Here is a 25,511-nt window from a genome sequence, read left to right as displayed (position 1 = left end):
CCAGATCCCACAAGAAGGGGAGTGATCGCCTTTCTGACATAATCTGGAGTAAAGGTTGGGCTTAAATAGTCCGGAGTAGATGGTTGTTTCCTTCACAGCTGATACGAAAAAATCAGCGTTATACCGAGCAACAGTAGAAAGAAAAGTGATGAGGCGGACTGCCCGCTGCTGTTTCGGTGGTGTTTCCTAAATTTCTTAGAGAGGAGCACCAGTTTTCTCTGATGCAACGTATAATTAAAGGTGTGTGCATACCCCTATTTTTTTTTTTTTTTTACTATTATCGTTCCTTTCCCTTTTCTTACTATTTTCTTTTGTAAATTGTGTTCTTTCAGGGCATAAGTTTTCTAGTTAGCCTTTTGCTACTCCCTACGTTAATTATGTTAACACTACATTATCATATAACAGACAAGATCGACAATTTCGTAGTTTGTCATTTGTGCTTTATAGTAACATAAATGGTATTTTATTCCCTCTTATCACGATTTGAGTTGCAATGATGTTTTTAAAATAAAGTTCGAATCTGTAAGAAAATTCTCAAATAAATAGTTTTCTGCACCTAACCGGCAAGTGAATCCACCCGACTTTGTTTCCTCATAACTTCCAGAAAAAAAAGGATATTTTTAATGAAATTTTCTACAAATATGCTTCAGTTAAGCTCGATTACAATGGCGAGAGCTGGGTTTGTCAGTTCCTGTTACATTTGAGGATAGACGGAAGCAGAGAGTATGGGACAATCTGCATTCAGGTGTCACTTTCAACTCTCTCTTTGATCAATCTGATCAGTTTTCAAGGTGTCGCCAACGTTCAGCTAGTGCAAAATTCTCGGGTGACTGGATCGATGCCCTGCCTGTGGCCAACATTGGAGGTCTATTCAGTCTAGGTGAACTCTGCATCGCCACATTGTGCCATTTTGTACTACTCCTGAATGAATGGTCCTGATTATTAGGATCCCCACCACTACACACGCATACACACAATAAGAAAATATTCACTTTAATTTCCTTTCTCAGACATTGTCATATTTTTACTTGTTTACTGCTCGTAGAACGTCGATTTCATAAAAATGTCTGCTACCAACCCTTTATGAACTTTAGATATTTACCTATACGGGCGCAGGAGTGGCTGTGTGGTAAGTAGCTTGCTTACCAACCACATAGTTCTGGGTTCAGTCCCACTGCGTGGCACCTTGGGCAAGTGTCTTCTACTATAGCCTCAGGCTGACCAAAGCCTTGTGAGTGGATTTGGTAGATGGAAACTTAAAGAAGCCCAGGCGCAGGAGTGGCTATGTGGTAAGTAGCTTGCTTACCAACCACATGGTTCTGGGTTCAGTCCCACTGCATGGCACCTTGGGCAAGTGTCTTCTACTATAGCCTCAGGCTGACCAAAGCCTTGTGAGTGGATTTGGTAGATGGAAACTTAAAGAAGCCCGTTGTATATATATATATATATATATATATATATATATATATATATATATGTATGTATGTATATGTGTGTGTGTCTGTGTTTGTCCCCCCAACATCGTTTGACAACCGATGCTGGTGTGTTTACGTCCCCATTACCTAGCAGTTTGGCAAGAGAGACTGATAGAATAAGTACTTGGCTTACTAAGAATAAGTCCTATTGTCGATTTGCTTGACTAAAGGCAGTGCTCCAGCATGGCCGCAGTCAAATGACTGAAACAAAAATAAGATAAAAGAATACAGTGCCAATTGACTAGATTTTTTTAAACACAATTTTATTTTGTCTGCCACTTAGAGAGAACCCAGTCGTCTACAAGTATTCTTGTAACTTTAATATATGTCTAAACTGGATGATTTACACAGAGATCCCCATGATGCCTGTGATAAGCAACTGAACGTCAATATACTTAACCTACAGACACTCCTTAGTTTTAAAGAAATCTTCAATAATTAATATGGAAGTCATTGATGGCTTGAATATTTCCTATACAACTGTTTTCAGCAAAATATATTCATCTACAAAGATATACAATGGTGAGATAACTTTACAGCATGACTCATTAACTAAATTTAAAAAGCAGCATGTAGAGAGTGTATTAAATATTGCTGTGAAATTTGTAAGGAAGCATTCACTTCAGAACATGAAGTCTTCATACACAAAGAAAGGATTTTTTTCTGCTGCTGTCTCAGTTTTTGAAATTTTCAAATTTAGCATAAAGATGTAAATTTTCATGTTGAGTCTAATTTTGTTATTTAATTGTTCCAGAAAAAGTTCAGAAAAATGCTACAAAGGTATAAAGTTTGGTCATTTTTATCCAATCAGAAAACAAGATTTGGACGCCAGCAAGTTTCTTGCTGTACAGGAGTACATGGCTACTCACATTATAGAAGAGTGGATGAGAGTAACTAGGTTGGAATTGGAAAGAGATAAAATAGTGGTGACAAGGTGTCAGTGTGGACCATCAAGGTTAAAATAGTGAATAAAAATGAATAGAGACAGAAGAATAGGGCGTATGGGTGGGTAGGTGTTGTAAGTATATATATGAGGAAAGTGAGGGATGATTATACATTGGGAATGGTAATGAATGAAGAAAAATGGTCAATGATAAACAAATGCCGGAGGGAAGAGTTGGTGATGCCTATAGAGACTGAGTAGGTTTGAGGAGTAGATATAGTGAATGGGAGACTAAGTTGGAGGAAGGAGAAAGGGAGGTAACATTTGGGTAGGTAGACTGTAAGAGAGCTGGGAAAGAAGTATATGTAGTGCACGAGGGATGTATCTGTAGTAATAAATGTGTAGGTATCTGTGTAACACAACCGTTTACTGGTATTACATTATGATAATGTCAGTATAAAACATTTTACAGACGAGGAATGATTTACTTGAATAACACAATTGAAATGCTAACGCGCTTCATTGTCTTTAAAGCACAAACATAAGGATATTTGACAATTTCCCACATATCAGGCTGATCTTTTGTGTGTATCATCAATTTATTTCCTTTGTTATTCGTTCTGAATGAAGAATTAACTTATTCAGCACACCTATGATTCAGAGGAGTCTCTCACTTTTTTATATTTCAAGGACTACACTGGCGATGTGTCGTCTTTTTCGTTTCTCAGACAGAAGGGGGTAGTTTGGTAGCTATTTCTACCAAGTCGAACAACTACATAGAGTCTCCTACATTAAAAGTTAATTTGTTAGGCGATGTGTTTTGGTCCACAATCGGGCGTATACATTTGAACAAAGTTAAATAAAAGGTATTCTGTGTGTATTAAACTAAGTTTAGTACCTTTAAAGCTATAGCACCGGTGTTATTCAAGCAGTGGGACGAATAGTCACCGACACCGTTCATTCAGTCAATGTTACGTCGATCAACCTAATTGCATCTTTGTTTAGCTTGAAAGTTAATTCTTATATTTGTTTCAGTCATTGGACTACTACTATGATGTAGCAACGTTTATGATTATTTCTTGAAAGTTCAAAAGTTCGCCAGTCTTTTCGCTTTCACCCGGTGCCGTTTGTTTCACTATTTATTGTTCAGAAGATCGCTGTTAACGATGTTAGTAATTATATCATTAATGTTTATATCATGTCTAAGATGAACGATGATGTTTATAAATGTACCATGTTAGGTTGAACGTTAAAATTCATAAGTAGTATACTGTGTTTGGTGAACGGTAATATTTATAATTGTATCATCTTGAGGTGAATGTTAATATTAATAATTATATTATGTCATGTTATAATGAACGTTAATACTAGTGTTGCAGGTCCATCACCTTGATTATGTATTTCATTTCGTCATGGACCACTACAACATGAGTTGGTTGCACCAATTTTATAAATGTTTTGGAAATGGATTTTAATCACAAGCCAATGAGTGACTAGTATTCTTGACTTTTTTTTAATGTTTAAATGGATAGGAGAGTTTTATTTATATTGCCATCTCTTCACACGTTGTACGCTTTTTTACTCTCTGGATGGACAACCCTGATCTATTAGGACAACACACACACAGTTTTCTTTTCTCTGTTATCGGTCTTCTCCTAGCTTATCTTTTTTTTCCTTTTACAGTTTTTTTCTAACTGATTATTCCATTTTCCATGACACAACATAAATGCAAAAGAAACTTATGTGTATTTATACATACTCTATATTATTTACGTACATAGCATCCATTTACAATATCTACATTTCATGACAGAATTATAAATATATTTGTATATTACAATGTTTGTCGTTTGAAAAGGATCCAGTTAGCAACAAACATTCGAGTGTAATAGAAAAGCATTGCATAATTTCGACACATGTAAATGGAATCCTATCAGATACAAGCCAAGAAACTGAACCCAAGATAAATTGATACTTGCAGAGAATTTTCAACTTTTAAAATAATTAATGTGGAGGAAATTAATCATTAGACACTTCTAATACCATTGTTTTTAACAATATAAATTCAGTTACAAGGATTTACGAAAGTGAAAAATCTTTACAGAGTGAGTCCATTACAATATCAGCCAGTAGGAAGGATTATTGAATATCAGTGTGACATTTGTAAGAAAATGCTCTCTTCAGAATGTGAAGGTATCACACGTAAAGAAACACACAATAAGAAAAAACTATACCATTGTGAAATATGTGGAAAATATTTTGTCTCCAATAGTAATTTAACAACACATAAAAAAATACACACTGGAGAAAAACCATTCCATTGTGAAATATGTGGGAAGTCCTTCATTAATAGTTCAGAACTTGCTATCCACATCCGTAGACACAAAGGAGAAAAGGCTTATCAATGTGATGTGTGTGGAAAATCTTTTATCACTAATGGTGATTTAAAAATACATGAAAGAATACACACAGGAGAAAGACCATTCCACTGTGAAATATGTGGAAAAGCGTTTGTTAATAGATCACAGCTTGTTGTCCACATACGGAGACACACAGGAGAAAAAACTTATCATTGTGAAGTATGTGGAAAATCCTTTATTACCAATGGCGACTTAAAAGTACATGAAAGAATACACACTGGGGAAAAACCATTCCACTGTGAAATATGCGGGAAATCTTTTGTAAATAGTTCACATCTTGTTGTCCACATACGTAGACACACAGGAGAAAAAACATATCATTGTAAAGTATGTGGAAAATCCTTTGTTGCTAATGGTGACTTAAAAATACACGAAAGAATACACGCTGCGAAAAGTCTGTTTCACTGTGAAATATGTGGGAAATCGTTCACTCACAATTCCCATCTTGTCATCCACATAAGTAGACACACTGGAGAAAAACCCTTTAATTGCGAAATATGTGGGCAATCTTTCTTCACTAATGGACACTTAAAAACACATAGCAGAATACATACGGGGGAAAAACCGTTTCAGTGTGAAACATGTGGGAAATCTTTCATTTATAATTCTAAGCTTACAATACACAAACGTAGTCATACTGGAGGAAACTCATATTGTTGTGAAATATGTGGAAAGTCGTTTATTAATAACTACAAGCTTTCAATCCACAAACGTAGTCACACAGGAGAAAAACCATATTGCTGTCAGATATGTGGAAAATCCTTTGCTGCAAGCAGTAGTCTAACAACACACAATAGAGTACATACTGGAGAAAACCTTTTCCATTGTGAAATCTGTGGGACATCTTTTACTACGAATGGTAGGCTTACAATTCACAAACGTAGTCATACTGGAGAAAAACCTTATCACTGTGAAATATGTGGAAAATCGTTTGTCTCTAACAGTAATTTAACAGCACACAATAGAATACACACGAGAGAAAAACGCTATCATTGTGAAATATGTGGAAAGTCTTTCATGAACAATTCAGATGTTGTTATTCACAACCGAGCACATAGTGGAGAAAAGCCTTATCACTGTGAAGTATGTGGTAAATCGTTCTCAGTTAATTCAAGTCTCGTAGTTCACAAAAGAAGACACACTGGAGAAAACCCATTTCACTGTGAGATCTGTGGGAAATCTTTCACTCAAACTTCTAGTCTTGTAGTTCACAAAAGAATACATACTGGAGAAAAACCTTACCACTGTGAGATATGTGGCAAATCTTTTGTCTCTAACAGTAAATTAACAATACACACAAAAATACACACTGGATAACAACTCGTTTCATTAAGTGTCGAAGGCAACGAGTTGGCAGAATTATAAGCCTGTGGAGTGAAGTTCTTCACAACATTTTGTCTGTCTTTATGTTCTGAGTTCAAGTTCCACCATGCTTCACTTTGCTTTTCATCCTATGTGGGGGTCGATGGAATAAGTAAGTACCAGTTAAGCATTGGGGTCAATGTAATCAACTTACCCACTTCCTCGAAATTGCTAGCTTGGTGCCAAACTTTGAAACCGTTGTGAGATAAGTGGGAAATATTCAGTTGAAAAATTCTTGCAATCCATGAATGAACACAGGCAGGTAAAATGTCATGTTGTTATGGAATATGCAAGAAATTTTCTGTCTTCAACAGTATTTAACAACACGAAAATTTCACACTGGAGGAAAATTCTATCCTTACTAACTTATGTGGAAAACTATTCTCTGTCAATTTGTGCCTAGTTTAAAAATGAAGACACCCTGGAAAAACTCAGTTCATTGTGAAATATGGGAAATCTATCAGAGAAAATTTTATTTTTGTAATTCACAAAAGAATGTGCATTGGAAAAAGAAAATCTTACCATTATAAAATGTTTTGGAAATTGCTGTGAAATGTGTGGGAAATCTTTAGTCATGAATCATGCCGGAAAACCCTACCACTGTGAAATATTTGAGAAATCACTTATCATTTTCAATCACTTGTAAAAGTAGAAATATGTTATATAAATCCTTCCCTGGCAAACAAAACTTCCAACAATTTATGTTGAAAGTTTTGATTTTCTCTTTGGATTTTCATCATGTATATCATCATTATCGTTTAACGTCCGCCTTCCATGCTGGCATGGATGGGGCAGTTTAACAGGAGCTGGCTTGCACCAGATTTCGGTGACTATTTTGGCAGGATTTTTACAGCTGGATGTCCTTCCTAACACCAAACGCCCATATATGTATGGCACCTGAAGAACAAAGAGACCCCAATTGCAATCACATGGAAAATCCTACATCAACGGCAGCATGTGTTGCCAGCTGTGCATAGCAGAATGGGCAAGGATATTGAAGAACTCCCTCGGTCCGAGGAACATCTTAAAATCCTGGACGAAGTCTTCAGACCATGCTTACACTTCAGGCGATTCCTACTGAAATCCTGGGACCCACAAACTGACTGGGTGTATTCCGGTTAGTGGTCTAAGGGAGGCAATCTCTTGCACTTTCTTGTTTGTGTATTCAATAACTAACCATGAAGCCTTTTCTCCCTCCGTTTTGAAGAGAGGTTATAAACCACCGGTCATTAGAATCTGATGTGACGTATTTAAAGTTAAGCGCTTTATGGATGCAAAACCATGGTAACCCTATAAACCGGCCATAACTATCTTTATCTATAAAGGGTAAAATACCTCCTTTGGTCATGAATGACCATAAGATTGCGGGATTGCACCTAGAGTTACCCTCCGAGGTACAAGTCAGGGCAAGGTTGTTTGTGGAGGATCAGCTGTCGCCCATGCACACTTGCCTTTCCTATGTTAGGGAAAGCAAAGGACGATACAGCTTGACACCAGTGACGTTGCAACTCATTTCTACAGCTGAGTGAACTGGAGCAACGTTTAAATAAAGTGTCTTGCTCAAGAAGACAACACAAGCCTGACCCAGGAATTGAACGTACTACCTCATGATTGTGAGCCTGACTCTCTAACCACTGAGCTATGTGCCATATATACATACATATATATATACATATATATATATATATATATATATATATATATATATATATATGTATATATATATATATATCTATATATATATATATATATATATATATATATATATATATATATATATATATATTGGGCCAAGTTTAGAGAGCTCTTACCTCTGCTGGCGACAAAGGGACTCTCAGTCAGAGTAAAAAGCAGACTGTATGACGCATGTGTACGAACAGCCATGCTACATGGGAGTGAAACATGGGCTGTGACTGCTGAGGACATGCGTAAGCTCGCAAGGAATGAAGCCAGTATGCTCCGCTGGATGTGTAATGTAAATGTGCATACCCATCAGAGTGTAAGTATCTTGAGAGAAAAGCTGAACATAAGAAGCATCTGTTGTGGTGTGCAAGAGAGACAATTGCGCTGGTTTGGACATGTGGTGAGAATGAATGAGGATAGCTGCGTGAAAAAGTGCCACTCCCTAACAGTTGAGGGAACCCGTGGAAGAGGTAGGCCCAGGAAGACCTGGGCTGAGGTGGTGAGGCAAGACCTTCGAACATTGGGCCTCACCAAGGCGATGACTACTGACCGAGACCTTTGGAAATGTGCTGTGCGTGAGAAGACCCGGCAAGCCAAGTGAGATCGTTGCCAGGGCCCCTGGACTGGCTCTTGTGCGGGTGGCACATAAGATGTACCATCCTGAGCGTGACCGTTGCCAGTACCGCCTGACTGGCCTTGTAGGGTTTTCGAGCGAGATCGTTGCCAGTGCCCCTGGACTGGCTCTTGTGTGGGTGGCACATAAAAGACACCATTTCGAGCGTGGCCGTTTTCGTGCGGGTGACACGTAAAAGCACCCACTACACTCTCTGAGTGGTTGGCGTTAGGAAGGGCATCCAGCTGTAGAAACTCTGCCAAATTAGATTGGAGCCTGGTGTTGCCATCCGGTTTCACCAGTCCTCAGTCAAATCGTCCAACCCATGCTAGCATGGAAAGCGGACGTTAAACGATGATGATGATGATGATATATATATATATTTATATGTGTGTGTGTGTGTGTGTATGTATGTATGTATATCTGTATGTGTGTTCGTATTTGTGAGATGGCCTTCCATTAAAATTAAGAAAAAAAAATCTTTGTGAATTATAAACTTATAGTTGATAAATTAATTCACTTTTGTCATTAAAGCATCTAAGAAAGAACGTTTCATTGTGATGAGCAAAACAATGGAGTAAAGTTTTACACTTGTGAAATTTCTGAAATTCATTCTCATACAAAAGACATGGTAAACAAAGAAATCTGTACCAGAGAAAAATATTACCGAGATGACTTACTGAAAAATATTCTCAACGAATAGACATAAAAAAAACAAATAACTGAGACATTCATGTAAAATAATTGCCAAAATATATTTATATGTAAATTAGAATCTTGTAATTAAAACCTTGTAACCTTGATATTTGTTGATTGGTATTTTCTGAGCAGTTCAAAGTATCTTTTTCAAAATTCTTTGGTATCTCTCTTCCATAAGTTCTACTCTCTCCAAGATAGTGGAACCTGTGGACAGGTGAAACTAAGGAAGACTTAGGACAAAGTAGTAAAGGCTGACCTGAAGATACATTTCACAGAGGAGATGATAAAGAATCATACTGACTGGTGATAGGTGGTGCTACATAAGACATATCTACCTATGGAAAGGGTAGTGATTAAGAATCCATAACACATGTATGGGTGTGCATCTATATACTTGTATACTATTCTCCTCCAACACCATCTTACTGCCTGTCACCATATCCTTCAAGAATCTCATCTCTTCATCACTCACAGTACATTCTCCTGAGTTACCTCTATTGCCACCCAGCAACATCTCTTACCTTTATCTCAGTATCCCTCTCTTACATCTAGGATGCTCTCTAGCATTTCTTTCCCTTGTTGTACCCACCCACTGTTTCTCTCACCTCTTTCTCTTCTTCCTACCTCTGGAGCTCTCTTCAGTATCTACTTGTCATACTCCCTCTGCCTCTTTTTGTCACACAGTTCTCTACAGCTTCTCTGCCTCTGCAATGTCCCAACCCACTCCTCATTTTTCCCCTCTCTGACCCTTCTTACATCTCTCTTTCAATGATTTAAGATTCCTCTTGACCCTTTCCTGTCCCCATTCTCTCACACCTGTCCATACTCACCCTTTAAAATGCTGGATAGCTCTAGATTCCCTCTTTACACAATCTTCCTCATCACCTTTTCAACACTATCCCTCTCTTTTTCTCAACCTACCATTAATCCCTTATTTCTCCCTATTCCTTGCCATTCTTGTTTCTCTCCTAGGATCATTGCTCACTCTCTCTTCAGTTCCCCTCAGTTTAAGGGGCCACTTTAGGGCCTTAGTCTTTGAGGTAATAATCACCAGTAATGGTGCTACAAAAAAAGCACCCGGTACATCCTGTAAAGTGGTTGGCATTAGAAAGGGGATCCAGTGATAGAAACCGTGCTGAAGGGGCAATTAGTGAACGATGCAATCCTTCAACTCATCAGACCCTGTCAAACCATCCAACCCATACTAGCATGGAAGCCAGAATTTAAATGATTGATCAGTTAAAAATCTCCATTTTCTGCTGCTATTTTTCAACTAGTTGGCAAAATCCAAGGATCTCTCATTGAGCAGTATGCCATTGTCATGGTTGTTGTTATTTAACTCAAGGTTAGTTCTGATTGAACTGACTTATGATCAAGTGTTCCAACTTCAAAATTTCCATTTTTTTTTTTTGTATATCTTTGTATATAGATGCTTCCTTTTTTAAAGAGGGTTGGGTTTAATTGAGGGGGGATTTTGCTAATTTTTTCATTAACTGAATGATCGCATAAATGTCATGGACATTAACTATAAGGTTTGATAGCACAGTGGATTTGTGAAAGCAGAGCATGAGTCTTAAATGTCTTTTACTTCAGATTTTGTAGAAATGGTTGAAATGCCGATTCTATGTTTGCTTTTATGGTCCACCTCATTCTGGCAATGTTAGAATTCTGCAGGTAGGTGGGAATTCTCATATATCTTTTTTTTACCTTTTTCTAGGTTATAACAACATCCATATTTGGATGGGGGTTGTTGAGTAGCATACTTTCTTTTTTATTTGTTGCTGTTATGGTCAAGTTTATTTGTTACATTGTTGATTGTTTTTAATCAGGATTGCAGATTCTGAGTTCAAATTCCCCTGAGGTTGACCTCATCTTTCATCCTTTCAAGGTTGATAAAATAAGTACCAGTTGATACTGGAGTCAATGTAATCGGCTTACTCCCTCTCCTGAAATTGCTGGCCTTATGCTAAAATTTGACTTGAAGGTAGTGACTAAATCCTTGAAGGTAGAGCAGTTCAATGATTGAAACAGACAAAAAAAGATAAAAGAATACTAAAATGGCTACAACAGCAGTTTGTTTGTCCATAGAAAAATACAACAGCGATGAACCTTTCTTTTCTTATCAACTATTGCAAGTCATATTGCAGTTTGGAATAGCCAAGAAATTATGTATATATATGGTTTTAAAGATATTAGTCTCTCACAGACTTAATATTGGATTTCAAATCTATGAGAAGTAGTTAATAGCTTCTGTTACCTAGGTAACCAAGTCAGTAGTGAGGGTAGATGCTCTGAGTTCGTAGCTGCTAGAATAAGTTCAGAAAGCTCCTACCTCTGCTGGTAACAAAGGACCTCTCCCAGAGTGAAAGGCAAATTGTATAATACCTGTGTGTGAACTGCCATGCTACATGGCAGTGAAACATGGGCTGTGACTACTGAGGACATGTGTAGGCTTGTAAGAAATGAGGCTAGTATGCTTCACTGGATATGTAATGTCAGTGTGCATGCACAATGGAGTGTAAGTGCCTTGAGAGAAAAGTTGAGCGTAAGAGGCATCAGATGTGGTTACAGGAGAGATGACTGCGCTAGTATGGTCATATGATGCGTATGGACGAGGACAGCTATCTGAGGAAGTGCTACATTCTAATGGTGGAGGGAACCTGTGGTAGAGGTAGACATGAGATGAGGTGGTGAAGCATGATTGAATATTGGGCCTGACAAAGGCAATGACAAGTGACAGACCTTTGGCAATATGCCATGCACGAGAAGACTCACGAAGCCAAGTCAGATCACAGTTGTGGTCAATGCCAGCGTTGCTTAACTGGCATGTAAAAAACACCCTTTGAATATTGGGCGATATGCTGTGTTTGAGAAGACTTGTCAAGCCAAGTGAAATCATAGTCGTGGCTGATGTCAGTGCCATGTGACCGGCACCTGTACTGGTGGCACGTAAAAACTACTATTCAAACATTGAGTCTCATGGAGGCAGTGACAGGTGACCAAGACCTTTAGTGATATTCTATGCTTGAGAAGACCTGTTATGCCAAGTGTGATCATAATCATGGCAGATGCTGGTGTCATGTAACTGGCACACATGCTGGTGACATGTAAAAAACACCCACTATATTCTTGGAGTGGTTGGCATTACGAAGAGCATCTAGCTGTAGAAACCATGCCAAATCAGATTGGAACTTGGTGCAGCTCCCCAGCTTACCAGTTCTGTCAAACTGTCCAACTCATGCCTGCATGAAAAATGGACATTAAATGATGATGATGATAATTCTTCTATCTGTGTTTTTTGCTGAACTGCTAAGTTACAGGGACATAAACAAATCAACACTAGTTGTTAAGTGGTAGCTGATCATGTATGGAAAAATGGAGACCACCTCCACCTGTGGGATGAAGTTAAAATAATAGAGAACACCACTGGAAAATATAAAAAATAAAAGAAGCAATACATGCTAGGACACAACAACTTCTTAAGCAGACCGTGTGCAGATATGAATAGCATATAGAAACCAGTATTAAGGAAGGATAAGAGAATATTAGATTTATAAGCCCTAAAATTCACTCTATAATTGCCCACGGGTTTAGAATGAGATCCAGATCTGTGAAAAACATGTCTAAACTATTCAAATTCAATGAAGAGTAGAGTTTAGCTGAAAGCACTGATGTAAATGTTAGCCTCATCATCATCATCATCAACATCAACGTATACAGTCCATTTTCTATGCTGGCATGGGTTGGATGGCTTGACAGGAACTGGTCAGGCCAAGGGCTGCACCAGGTTCCATAGTCTATTTTGGCTTGGTTTCTATAGCTGAATGCCCTTCCTAATGCCAAACATTTAACAAAGATGTGCTAGCTGCTTTTTACATGGCACACTTGTTTTAGGATATCAATTTTGTTGTGGTGGGTGCATTTTCTTGAGTACTGCAATGAATCACATATCTCAGTCCTCTGTCATCTCCCTTTGGGATCAACCTTCAGTACTTTGCCCCATATCTTCCTGGGTCTCCCTCTTCCACAACTTCATCCACTTTAAGTGATTGGCAGGTTTCTGGTATATCAGGAGTGTTGGTGGTTACTAGGTGGTCAGTGATAAAGGTTATTCCAACCTCATTTATTTCTTAATCTTTGTGGAGTGGAAGCTTTACTTGGGTTTCTTAAAGGTCATATCCATACTGAGGAAAGTAATGTTTAGATATAATCTCCCAGATTTAGTCTTCTAATTTGCCTTAAACATGCCAGGTAACATATGAAAATGAAGCTTAAAATAGAAAGTGGTACCCTTGTATTAATTTAGACTGAGCCACCTCCTGTGTTAGTTGTTCTACATACATTGATACTTGAAATATATGGTTGAAATTCATTTTTTAAACTTGCTGAGTTTGGAGGAGGGGCAGTGTCAATGATTTTTGCAAGCCCTCTAAGACTGGTGAGCTTGATGTTAATGTTACATTTAAACTGTTGCACAACAACACAAGATGTGAGAATGGAAGAGATTCCTGAGGACCAATGTTCTTGGAAGGAAGGACTTGGCATAGTGGTTAGTGTAGGGCCAGAGTGGGGTTAGATGTAACAAAATGAGGAGAGGTGGTGAGACATGTGGTGCCTGAGTAATGGAGCCAGCTCCAAAGTATTGGCTGGCATTATAAAAGAAACTGAAAAAAGACAGCAAGCCTGTGGGCCAGGAGCTGCTGGAGTGTGTCTTAATAATTGAAACTGAATGCTAATCAGTAGAATGAGCCCTACTCTGGATGTGGTCCAAAATGTTTGCTCATCAGTGTTATTCAGGTAACAGAGCAAATTGTCTAATTCACTGCCATCGTAGTGTCTCTAACTTTGGCAAATAATTTTATTATGTTTATGATGAACCTTAATGTTTATAATTACATCATGCTGGGAGAGAACATTAATGTTTAAATGTATGTCATGCTAAAGTGGGTGGGGGTCTATGCCTGCTCATGATTTCATGGGCACCTATAACAATTGACCAAAGCATGATACATGCTACTAAGTTACATTCACTTGCAGGTGACTGCTATGGTTGGCTGGATATTTATACATTCATACATGCTTACATACATACATACATACATATGTGTATATGCACACTCATACAGCCACATTCCTGTGCTATTCAATATTAGTTTCAAATTTTGGCACGAGGCCAGCAGTTTCGGGGTGGGGGAGGGTGTAAATCAATGACATCAACCCCAGTGGTCAATTAGTACTTATCTTATTGACAGTATTTGAACTCAGAACGTTAAACTGTGAGAAATGCTGCTTACCCTTTTTAGTCAGGCACATTAACAATATGCTATTTAGTATTGGTTTCAAATTTTGGCACAAGGCCAGCAATTTTGGGGGAGAGGATAAGTTGATTACACTGACACCAGTACTTGACTGGTACTTATTTTATTGACCCTGCCAAAAGGATGAAAGGCCAAGTTGGCCTCGGCCAAGGTTGAACTCAGAATACAAAGACAAATGAAATGCCGTTAAGCATTTTGTTTGTCATGTTAACAATTCTGCCAACTTGCCATCTTATTTTGAGAATTAACATTAAATATTATTTCAATTCTATGAACTGTATTTGAGTCTTTCATTCATATTATGTTAAATGCATCAATTACACAATACACATAGAAGTATATCTGTGTGTGTGCATGCATGTGTGCATGGTAAAAAAAAAGCAGAATCATTAGTAATCAACAAAATTCATTTTACTATTTATTTGCACTCTGTGCATTATGCGGTCAACTTTACCTGTTACCTTTCATGGGTCGAGAGAGGGGTTTCAGATAATTCTTCACACCACCAAGAACATTGCTAACACTAATTTCAGTAAATCTTGCATTTTCTTTAACTATTTTCAGTCATTAGACTACGGCCATGATGGAGCACCGCCTTAAAGAATTTCTAGTTAAATGAATCAGCCTGATTCTTTAAACCTGGTACTTTTGCTGGACCGCCAGGTTACAAGAATGTAAACACACTAGCACCTGAGGTCAAGTGGTGGTAATCAAACACACACACACATACCCATACGACGGACTTCTTTCAGTTTCCAACAGCCAAATCTACCCTGAAAGCTTTGGTCAGCTCGTGTTGTTCAAGGCTACGCAGTGAGACTGAACCCGGAACCATGAGGTTAGGAAGCAAGCTTCTAACCACGTTTTTCTTATTTTCCGATTTATGTTTGTAACATCAACATTATGTAATCGACATTTTGGAAAACAGGTTTCTGCAAAATGTCGTTTAAAATACGAATTTTAGAGAATGTAACGAGGAAACAAGGTCGGGAGAATAATCTAAACCTCCTCAAAAAGAAGAAGAAAAAAACTAACATATTCGTAATCTACACTCGAAAACGTATCTCTTGCATTATTTCATAAAAAAAATATATAACCCTCAAAAAGTCATGCGGAAACCGAGTCAAGAAGAAGGATGAAGGAATTTTGAAACTGAAACTGTTAATGCTAAAGACGTCTTTTTCCCGTATGCAATTTCAAAACATGGGTAGATAACTCTATTTGGTCGAAAATAATGTAGCACAACAGTGAAAGCGTCAACGATGCACACAGCAAGTGTTATAATTTCTGTATTCCTACTTCTGTCAGCTCACAGTGGAAAATATCCTGTGCTGGCGGAACATTATGGAATATATCCATTCCAAAACACATCCTTGAGTTTTTCTGCCCGAGTGAACGATTTAGTTAGTCGCTTAACTATAAATGAAACTATTTTACAGCTTTCACGGGGTGGATCTGTGTATCCCGCTCCTGCCATTCCCAGACTAGGAATAAAACCATATCAATGGGACACAGAATGTCTCCGTGGTGATGCTGACGCAGGGCCAGCTACTTCTTTTCCTCAAGCTATTGGACTGTCCGCAGCTTTTAAGTAAGTGTCATTAATCTAATATTTTCCTGCATCTGCATTCTTTTTTATTTTGTTTTCGTCGTCTTTCATTCTTAATATAGGAACATTTCCACAAGTTTGGTAAGAGGGGTTTTATCTGTTCTCTCGCTATTAGCGCCGTACTGGTAATTTATCGCCATCGAAAAAGATAGTTGATCTCGGTGATATTTGACCTTTAAACTACGAGGACCTCATTAAATTAATCTAGTTATCCATACAGACCATTCCAAGGGCACATTTTATTTTGCTCTAAAACCTTGTTTCACATATCAATATATAAACAAAGGACCTTTACGTGGTAATACGACCTGCTAGAAATAGCAGCGAATTTTACCATGTCCTATCTTACAAAGGCACATTGGGTAATATAATTCTAGATATCCTTAAAAAGACGTGATGAACATAGGTTTGCTCCCTCTGGGCAGTTCTGGAGCTAAACAATAAAAAAATATACATATATTGCTCATGTATATCGTAAAATACAGCTAGTACGACTATTTACTTCCTTGTATCATAATACAAGGTTTTAGGTAGTAATATTTGTTTATTTACTAACACTTTTCAGACATTGGTATATTGACGAATTATATTCCCGCATTGCAGCAACAGTTTTCACTGGCTGTAGAGCCCTCTCCCCGTTTATTCACCCTTTCAGGTCTTATTGGAAACATCTTGCTACTGAATTGCTGACTCTCGTTTTTTGACGTATTTTACTTTCAAACTGCGAACTTTAAAGACTGTAACAGTCTCTAGAAGTATAAAGTTACTTTCTCCTTTCACTCTCCTCCCATCCTCATGACATACCTAAGGCGACAAGGCGGGACCCTCAAGCTCGACCTGCTAGAAAACGGAGTCAAATCTCCTCCCAAATAACACCTGTTTCTTTTGAAAAAAATGTTTTTTATTGTTTTCCCCTAAGACAAGACACAGTAGATAATGTAGTGCTAATAAAGATTTTTTATTTTCATATTTAACATATGAATATGTAATGTACATCTTTTAGAGCATTGTCATTTTATAAGATTTCGTTGTCAGATTTTAAAATCAACATAAACATTTATTTACATGAAAGAAAATTACCGAAGAACTTTCGGCGGAGGTAAAGGACATGGACGACCGCCCCCCACTTTTTTTCTCTCCTTCAGAAACCTACTTTTTCGACTGCGGAAATTCCGAATCTGCAAAAAAAAAAAAAAAAAAGAAATAGATATAATAACAATATGTAAATGTTGTGCTGTAAATGCTCAGAATTTTGTAATATTTCACTCTGTTTAGAAGACTTTGTTACTTTTATTAGTAACACACATACGCGCCCGCGCGCACACACACACACACACACACACACACACACACACACACACAAGATATTTTTCAAAGCATGGTAAGTCGTTATTAATGCAGAAGTTATTTAGAAATTGGTTAATTTAGTTTTACTTCAATATCCTCATTTTAGTCATTCAGCGGCACTTCCTGCTTCTATTGAAATACAGTTTGCATTTTTATAGGATCTTCCACTCCAAACTGTACTCTGTGGCGCTTTCTTTCAAAGCCCAAACATGCTTGCCTCTCTGGGATGTTGAAGGAAGACTAGTGGTTATTAAAGTGAATTCTGAAGAGGCCTTCTGTTGCCCCCCACATACTTCCACACCCATTGTCCAATGGGTCCTGTTGTTGTTAGTTCTGCCTCATAAACAACTCTCCATATTGCAGTGGCCATTCAGTGGACAAGTTGGGCCTATCTACTAAAATCTTTTTTATAGTAGGTGCACAGCTAAAGGATAATCTCAGAGTATGTCTATTAAATATTTTGTTGAATCTGTTGATATGGGGAAGTGCCTATCAACTAAACTAAGGAATATCTTACCTACTCCGGTCTTAACGTTTAAAGAGAATGGCAGTGTGAACCACAGTACTTTCCAATGGTGCTTTCTCTTGGTGGGGGCTAGGGTCTGGCATGTAACTAATATACACAGACCCCTTACACACACATTATATACTACACGCTAACATACCCCCCTCCCCGGACTTTATCCTTTACAGAAAGAAAACAGACCAACGAACACAGCTATATATACCTTCACTCCTGGAAAAAATTACACATATGACAATACTACTCATATCACACACCCCATCCCTACAGGAGCACCACATTAATAATACCCACATTCAGGATAACTCTTGCCGGCTTCACAGCATACCCAACCAAGGACATAACTCCTAACCTAATCCCCTAGCCCATTTTTGTTCCACTACCGTTTCTGCAGCAGCTTATCCATCTCCGATAATAGAGAGCAGTCTCCATATTCCCTTCCTTATAAGCTATCTCTGATGAGCATAAAGTTATATAATCAGATTGTTACTTAACACTCCATTGTATTCTTTACGCGAAACCAATTGGTAAGATCAGCCATGATGGATATTTAATACTATAAAATTCTGACAATATACCCACTCTACTGACAGATATATGAGTGCATCTTTTTCCCTGACTTATGATCTCTTAGACAACTCACGCACATAATTATATATATATATACATACATATATATATATATATATATATATATATATATATATATATACACACACATACACACACACACACAAACACAAACACACACACACATATATATATATATAATGATGATATATATATATATATATATATATATAAATGGGCGGGGGCTGTTTGTATGTACGTTTGTATACATTTATCTATGTGCGTGTGTTTGTAGATGTTCATATTTGAAGTTAGTATTTTTGTATAGAAGCATTAGTGTCATATCAGTTTATTATCCAAAGAACTTTATCCTCTTTGTTGTTTATCACTACCAATATAACTATTTTTAGGACAGCTTTACTCAGGGTTAGGTGGACTTATGTTACTCAATTAAAAAATATAACAAACAATATTGTTTTTGTGTGTGTAAACAAAATATCCTGTGGGACGTATGAACTCAAAGAGACGCCGAAGTGGTTAAGATTGGTTCATGGCAACAATTTATTGGTTCTCTTTTTTTTAGTTCTTTTAAGAGATGAAAAACAAAATATAGATTAGGCTCTACATAATCAGTGTTATCTCCACTATTTGCAATTGCCAACAGAGGAATTACAATAAATATTGATTTTTATAAGAGGTGCAAGGCCTCAAAAGTTTAGGGAGGTATAGGCAGTCACATTGACCTCAGCACTCAACTAGGTATTTTATTTTACTGATCCATGAAAGATGAAAAGTAAAGCTAATCTTGGCGGTATTTGAACTATGATCGTAAGCAGTGAAATAGCTGGGTCATTAGAGTTTAGGATAAAATGTTTTGCTGTATTTGTTCCGACTCAGTACACTGAGTTCGAATTCAACTTAGGTCAGTTTTGTTTTTTGTCTGTTCAAGGAGGCAGAGGCATCGATTGGCAAGAATTGTTAAAATTTTAGATAAATTGTCCTACAGTATCTTTTCTGGTTCTTTGTATTCTGATGGTAATGCTTTTGATGGCACCGGTGCCAAGCTGTGTTAACACTGGGAAAACCTTTCCCAGGTCTGCATCTTAGAGGAGAACTTTCCAGCTGTAGAAACCTATGATCCGCCAGGATTGAAGGAGTTCCCTGTTCGACAATGTTTGCTTTTCCTCACTACAGATATAGCCGTCACTAACTGAAGTTTTATTGCTTTCCACATTCAGTGTATTGGCACTTGTTTCATTATGTATTAAAGTAGTTGTTGCTGTATATCTGATAATCTATTTGCATTTAAAAATGTTTTTCTTCATGTAATATTCAGAAGCCAAGTCAGCTTAGTGGAGCCTATCTTTCTCCATTTCTTGAAGGACTTGAACTCAGAACTGAAAGCTAATGAGACACTTGTAAATTAATTGTAAATTAATTATAAATTCAAAACAATGCCAAATCATACATTCAAAATAAATGGAAGTGGAGAGACAAGTTACTGAAGAGATTGCAAGAGTGCAATGAAATTATTTAACAAAAAACTATATACTGTTTATAAATTAATAAAGGACTGAACCAGTGCATGTGTTTATTACTGGCATAATGCCTCTCCCAAGGTTTAATTGTAATTATAAAGAAGTATTGCTTGAATACTGCCTTAGTTAAATCTACCTTGTATCTTTGTGCTAATTAAGTACTAGTTGCAATTTAATTGACTATATCTTTCCTGTAAAGTTTGTGGCCTTCAGCTATTATTAGAAATAGGTTGTATGTTACTGCAGCTGCTTACAATGGTGAGCTAGTCAGATTGAGTTAATGAGTTGTATTAATGAGCTGTTATTGTTTAGTCCCATGTTAACTCCAATTCAGCAGATCTATGACAGAATGTATTTCATATATGACCACCCTGTCTTTTTAAGAGAAATTTTGTGTTGTTTGACGAAAACTTGGCTACTATTTCTAGTAGAGCATGTGATTGTTTAAAGACATTCTTGGGACAATACTGGGGATTAGATACGAACTGTTGACACTTTAGCTTAAAGGTTAACTCTGTTGCTTCTACTATCTGTGACTTAGTGAGAAAAAAACATTTGTTAAATTAATAAGAATTATCTTCTCACATTTTACATAGTTATTGTAAGTATTTCTCAAAAGCTTTCCAAATTTTTATTGTATTTTATAATCTAAAAGAAGAATTTTAACAGTTCAATGAATTTTGTTATCTCCATAATAAACTAGCTAAATGTCTAAGTTGTTCTTAATCCTTTGAACCGTGAACCTTCTACCAGGTGTGCATGTAAATAACAACAGTGATCAGAAACGTGGCAGAATGGAATCTAGACTGGCAGGACATAGTAAAAAAATCATTGCTTCTAGAACTTTGAGTTGGCAAGTCCAAAGGGTTAATAAGATTATTGTTTTTGGATTATTAACCATATGCGTCTATAAAAGAATTTGTGTGTCAACTGTTTACTAGATAAGAGAATTAGTTTACAAATAAATGGTTCTAGTTTGAATCCAGTCTGATGCTATCTACATAACCTGATGAAGACTTGAAATCAAACCAGTTGAAACATAGTGAAGATGAAAGAACAAATTCTATGTGATTCATGCAAACATGGAAATGTGGACCTTAAATAATGATGATGGTGATTTTCATCTAGAAAGATGAGATTAATAGTCTGAAAAATTACTATTTTATTCACAATAAGATATTCTTTGACTATAGCTGAATATACAAAAGAATTGCAATGGTTTAGATGATGAAGGGGTATGAAAACTGGGAGTGGGGAATCCCTTCACAAACAGGAAAGTTTTTCTACATCCCAATAATAATTTAATACAAATTACATAACTGTAATTTTGTAAAATTGAAGTACCTAGTACAGATGAATCTCCTCAAAGCTTCTTATCGTCTTCATTGTTATTTTATGTCCATTTTTCAATGTGGCATGAGTTGGATAGATTGTCAGTTTCATTCAATTTCTGTTTAGAAGGCGTGGCTGTGTGGTATGAAGCTTGCTTCCCAACTACATGGTCTGGGGTTCAGTGCCATTGTGTGACACCTTGGGCAAGTGTCTCCTACCTTGTGAGTGGATTTGATAGATGGAATCTGAAAGAAGCCAGTCCTATATTTGTATATATGTTGAACTGTTAATCCCACCACATTTTTTTTCTCTCTCTCCATGTTTTTCACTCTCTCTCCTTTTTTTCCTCTTAATCCTGTCTGTTGAAGAGCATAGGCTCGAAATGTAAAAACTTTTCCATTTTTCCTGAGCATTAAACTAATACACCTGCTTGTTGTTCCTACACCTGTCTTCACCTTTTGTTTTCTGTATATTTGAACTGTGTGTGTGTGTGTGTGTGTATCTGTTTGTCCCCCACCACTGCTTGACAACTGGTGCTGGTGTGTTTACATCCCTATAACTTAGTGATTTGACAAAGTAAATCGATAGAATGAGTACCAGGTGGTACTCCAGCATGGCTGCGGTCTAATGAGTGAAACAAGTAAAAGATAAAAAATAAAATATGATTAATTGTTTCAAAGAGACAAAAAAAGACTTATTTATTTTGAAAACCTTGTGTGCTAGTTGTAAAACATGTGTGCATGCTCAAGCACACAGTTTAGGAGGAACATTAGTTGGTGGACCATGTTTCATTTGTATCTTCTATTTTGGCATGGTTTCTAATTCTTTGACTGGCCGTCCTTTCTAACATCAACCACTTTACATAGCACTAACACTAGGGAAGTTGTCATGTCCTTGGCCTCATTAAAGGACCTTCTTAACCCTTTAGCATTCAGATTACTCTGTCAAATTTGATGCTTATTTATTCACATTGTTTTGAAATAATCATGCATTATCTTGTGGCTTTGAGATTCTGATGATGTGATTGTTTATTTTTAGTATGATATTGTAGAGTAGATTAGAGAGGCTGGCTATGAACATTTTGAATGTAAAACAGGCAGAATACTTTGGCCAGATACGGCTGGTTTTAATGCTAAAAGGTTAAACCTGCATTTTCACTCTTGCTATTATACTCTGCCCTATATGGTCAATCGACTTGTTAGAAATAGTAGCCAAATCTCCCTCAAATCACATCTTCCTGTCTTAAAAAAAAGAAAAAGCTCATCAGATAATAGAATACTAGATACATGTTATTGGTCCTTTTGATCAGCGTTGACCTGAGTCGAAACAATGATAACAACAACAATAACACAACTAACAGAGAAGTGTAGAAAAATAATAGTTCTTTTATATATGATAACACTTCTATTTTCAAAAAGGTTCTTCTTGGTGGTTACTTAGCTTACTCAAAGTTACTGCAGACTTTCCTTCATATATCACCCCTTTGTCATAAGCACTGAAAAACACATTAGATTACGTAGTTGTAGATACTACTGAAAAATTAGGATGGCTGTAACTAGAATGCTTTCGATTATAGGTTTGCTCAGACAAGGTTTATTTGAAACAACAAAAACTAATATGTTGTTACACTCAGTGAACCCTACAAGTTTCTCTATTTCTTTGATTTCACCTTTTAACATGATTTTGTCATCAAGTTTTTCTGCTATTTCTTTTTCTGCTATCTCTGTCATTGTAGCACTCATTTGCTCTACGATGTTGCTGAAGCTGTTGGCAGTGAAGTGCGTGCCAAACATATTGATTACATGCGGAGACATCAGATGGGTACACACACCGGGATGAGTTGTTTTAGTCCAGTCATCAACATTGTCAGGCACCCACTGTGGGGAAGAACACAGGTAAAATTAGACTTCAAATAATTCTTTTAAAAAACTTCTTGTTTATTTATTAAAATGTTTTGTTTTACTATCCATTTATTGAAATTTTTCTATTAAATTTAGACCAGCTTTGTTCATGGACTACTTATATCAGTATACTCACTACCATAATTATTAACTTGTATAATTATTGTACTTGTTGACATTAGTAAGTTCCATATTGTGGTGTTGGATAAATAATTTAACAAAGTGGGGAGAAAGAAAGTATTCACATGATGCACTACAATCACTGTTACATGAGGCTCAACACTCTCTTAACTGTTCACAATCAGTTGCTCCTAATCAATTGCTCCTGTCAACTCAACAATTCTTTATATTATTGAAATGTGTCAGTTCACTTTTAGTCACATGGGGTTGGTAGGAATCCTGCCACAACATCTCCCCTTTTGAGAGTTAGCCTCCCACAACTTCTTCCCTTTTGGGGAATTAAATTCCATTTAGAGTTTTAATATCTCTTACACTTAGGGCTTAATTCCAGTGTTTCCATTCTTCTTTCTTTGGTGCTTGAACATGTAGTTTCAATTTGTTTGGGTGTTGGCACCTCAAATGTGTCATACAATACTTCCATGGGAATTTCATCTCTCATGACTGTTTCTTCTGTGAATCTTTTTTTAAGTTGGTTTATATGTCTTTTATGTTCAACATTTTTTCCTTTTACCAGGAATAACATTCTTCCAATCTGTTTAATAATTACTGTCCTACCAGCTTTCTTTACCACATCTATAGGTTTTAAAAACAGCTTTGTCACCTAACTGGAAGAATTTTGAAGTATAGTTGTTGTTTGCTTTTTTTCTATTTTCACTCAGTATCAGCTTATCAAAGATGAATCTGATCTTTCTAGCAAACATCAATTCTGCAGGTGACATTCCAGGCAGCGTATTCAGATTAGGTGTTATTCGGTACACTCTTAGAAATTGTTGAAGTGCAAGGTTGTCCATTACTTCATTGTTCACCTTTTTTAAGACTCTCTTAAAAGTATCAACAAAATAGTCTGCTTGTCCATTTTACCTCGGATGAGACAGCAGAGTGGTCACATGTTTAATAATGAACATTTTACAAAATTATTTGAACTTGTCTGAAGTAAATTGAGTTCCATTATCAGATACAATGGTATCAGTAATACCATATCTGGCAAACAATTCATGTAAAAAACTTAATGTAACTTCAGATGTTCGCTTTTTACACTTATGCACTTCAGGCTATTTTGAAAAACTGTCCACCACATCAGTAAGATAAAATTACAAACTATAATTTATTGCTCAGTGACATTTGAAAAAAAATTCCTTACTAAATAAGTACTTTTAATTTGTGGAATATAATAAAATTCATGTACGTTGAATCTCTTAAATATGTGTCTTATTCATATATTTTGACACGAACTTCGTGCTTCTGCACCTTTGCAAAGAAAACTCTAAAATGCTATGAGATGTAATGGTAATTAATTGAAAGCATTGAGGGATTTAAAAGCAAGGAAAATTTTTATAAGCCAATATAGAAATATATATGTGTGTGTGTGTATTTCCTCAAAATTGGTTGTTCACTCCATCTCTCTCTCTTGCTTCTGCTCTCTCACTATATATATATATATATATATATATATATATATATATATATATATATATATATACACACACACTGTAAAAACCCATGTCATTTACACACTTTTTTTTGAAAAAATAAAAATAAACTTTAGTGAGTGCGTAAATTACATGAGTAGATTGTTTCCAGAATATTTTGAAATTTGGGGTTTGAAAAAAGACTTACAAAACGTAAACATTCGTACTGGAACTTGACTCATTTAATGTCAGAATATGTTTTTACAGAAAAAATAATGGCTTAATTATAATGAAGTTGACTTTTATTTATGCTGGAGGGTATAATGCTTACTTTTTCTGTATAAATTTACTAAAACTGTTAAATGGTTAATTACTTTTTGAAGTCTGACTTTCATGCTGGGCCATATCTTTTACTATAGCCCCAGACCAACTATATTGGTCTGGGCCATATTTTAGATTGCTTGTAGTTTCTACCTATCACAACGGAACACCATTGACATACGTAGGGATATGGATATTCCTGACCGAAAGAAATGTAAAAATTTGGATAATCCTGATTGTATGTTTTTATTTTAGTCTTTTTATTACTTGGCCCATTTTTAAGTGTGTCGTACTGTTTATGCCAGTTTCAAACATTGGCTTCAGTACC

The 25,511-nt window shown here is 36.5% G+C and overlaps 2 protein-coding genes across 2 annotated transcripts in view; both read left to right on the top strand.

Moving 5' to 3' along the window:
• Positions 1-4,396: 4,396 nt before the first annotated feature.
• Positions 4,397-6,233, top strand: LOC106875302 (uncharacterized). The gene has a single exon (XM_014923391.3). The coding sequence runs from the start codon at positions 4,530-4,532 to the stop codon at positions 6,093-6,095; it is 1,566 nt and encodes a 521-aa protein (XP_014778877.1). The 5' UTR covers positions 4,397-4,529; the 3' UTR covers positions 6,096-6,233.
• Positions 6,234-15,694: 9,461 nt separating this feature from the next.
• LOC106879386 (uncharacterized) overlaps positions 15,695-25,511 on the top strand; it is a 39,171-nt gene continuing 29,354 nt past the window's right edge. Inside the window, exons 1-2 of the mRNA XM_052965554.2 lie at positions 15,695-16,044; positions 23,108-23,267. Coding sequence (XP_052821514.1) covers positions 15,716-16,044; positions 23,108-23,267 — 489 coding nt within the window. The 5' untranslated portion in view covers positions 15,695-15,715. The remainder of the gene's footprint in view (positions 16,045-23,107; positions 23,268-25,511) is intronic.

This window comes from Octopus bimaculoides, chromosome 2 (assembly GCF_046866305.1).
Source record: "Octopus bimaculoides isolate indiv1 chromosome 2, ASM4686630v1, whole genome shotgun sequence".
In the NCBI taxonomy this organism is placed as follows: domain Eukaryota; kingdom Metazoa; phylum Mollusca; class Cephalopoda; order Octopoda; family Octopodidae; genus Octopus; species Octopus bimaculoides.
This window is presented reverse-complemented; position numbering and strand designations above follow the sequence as displayed.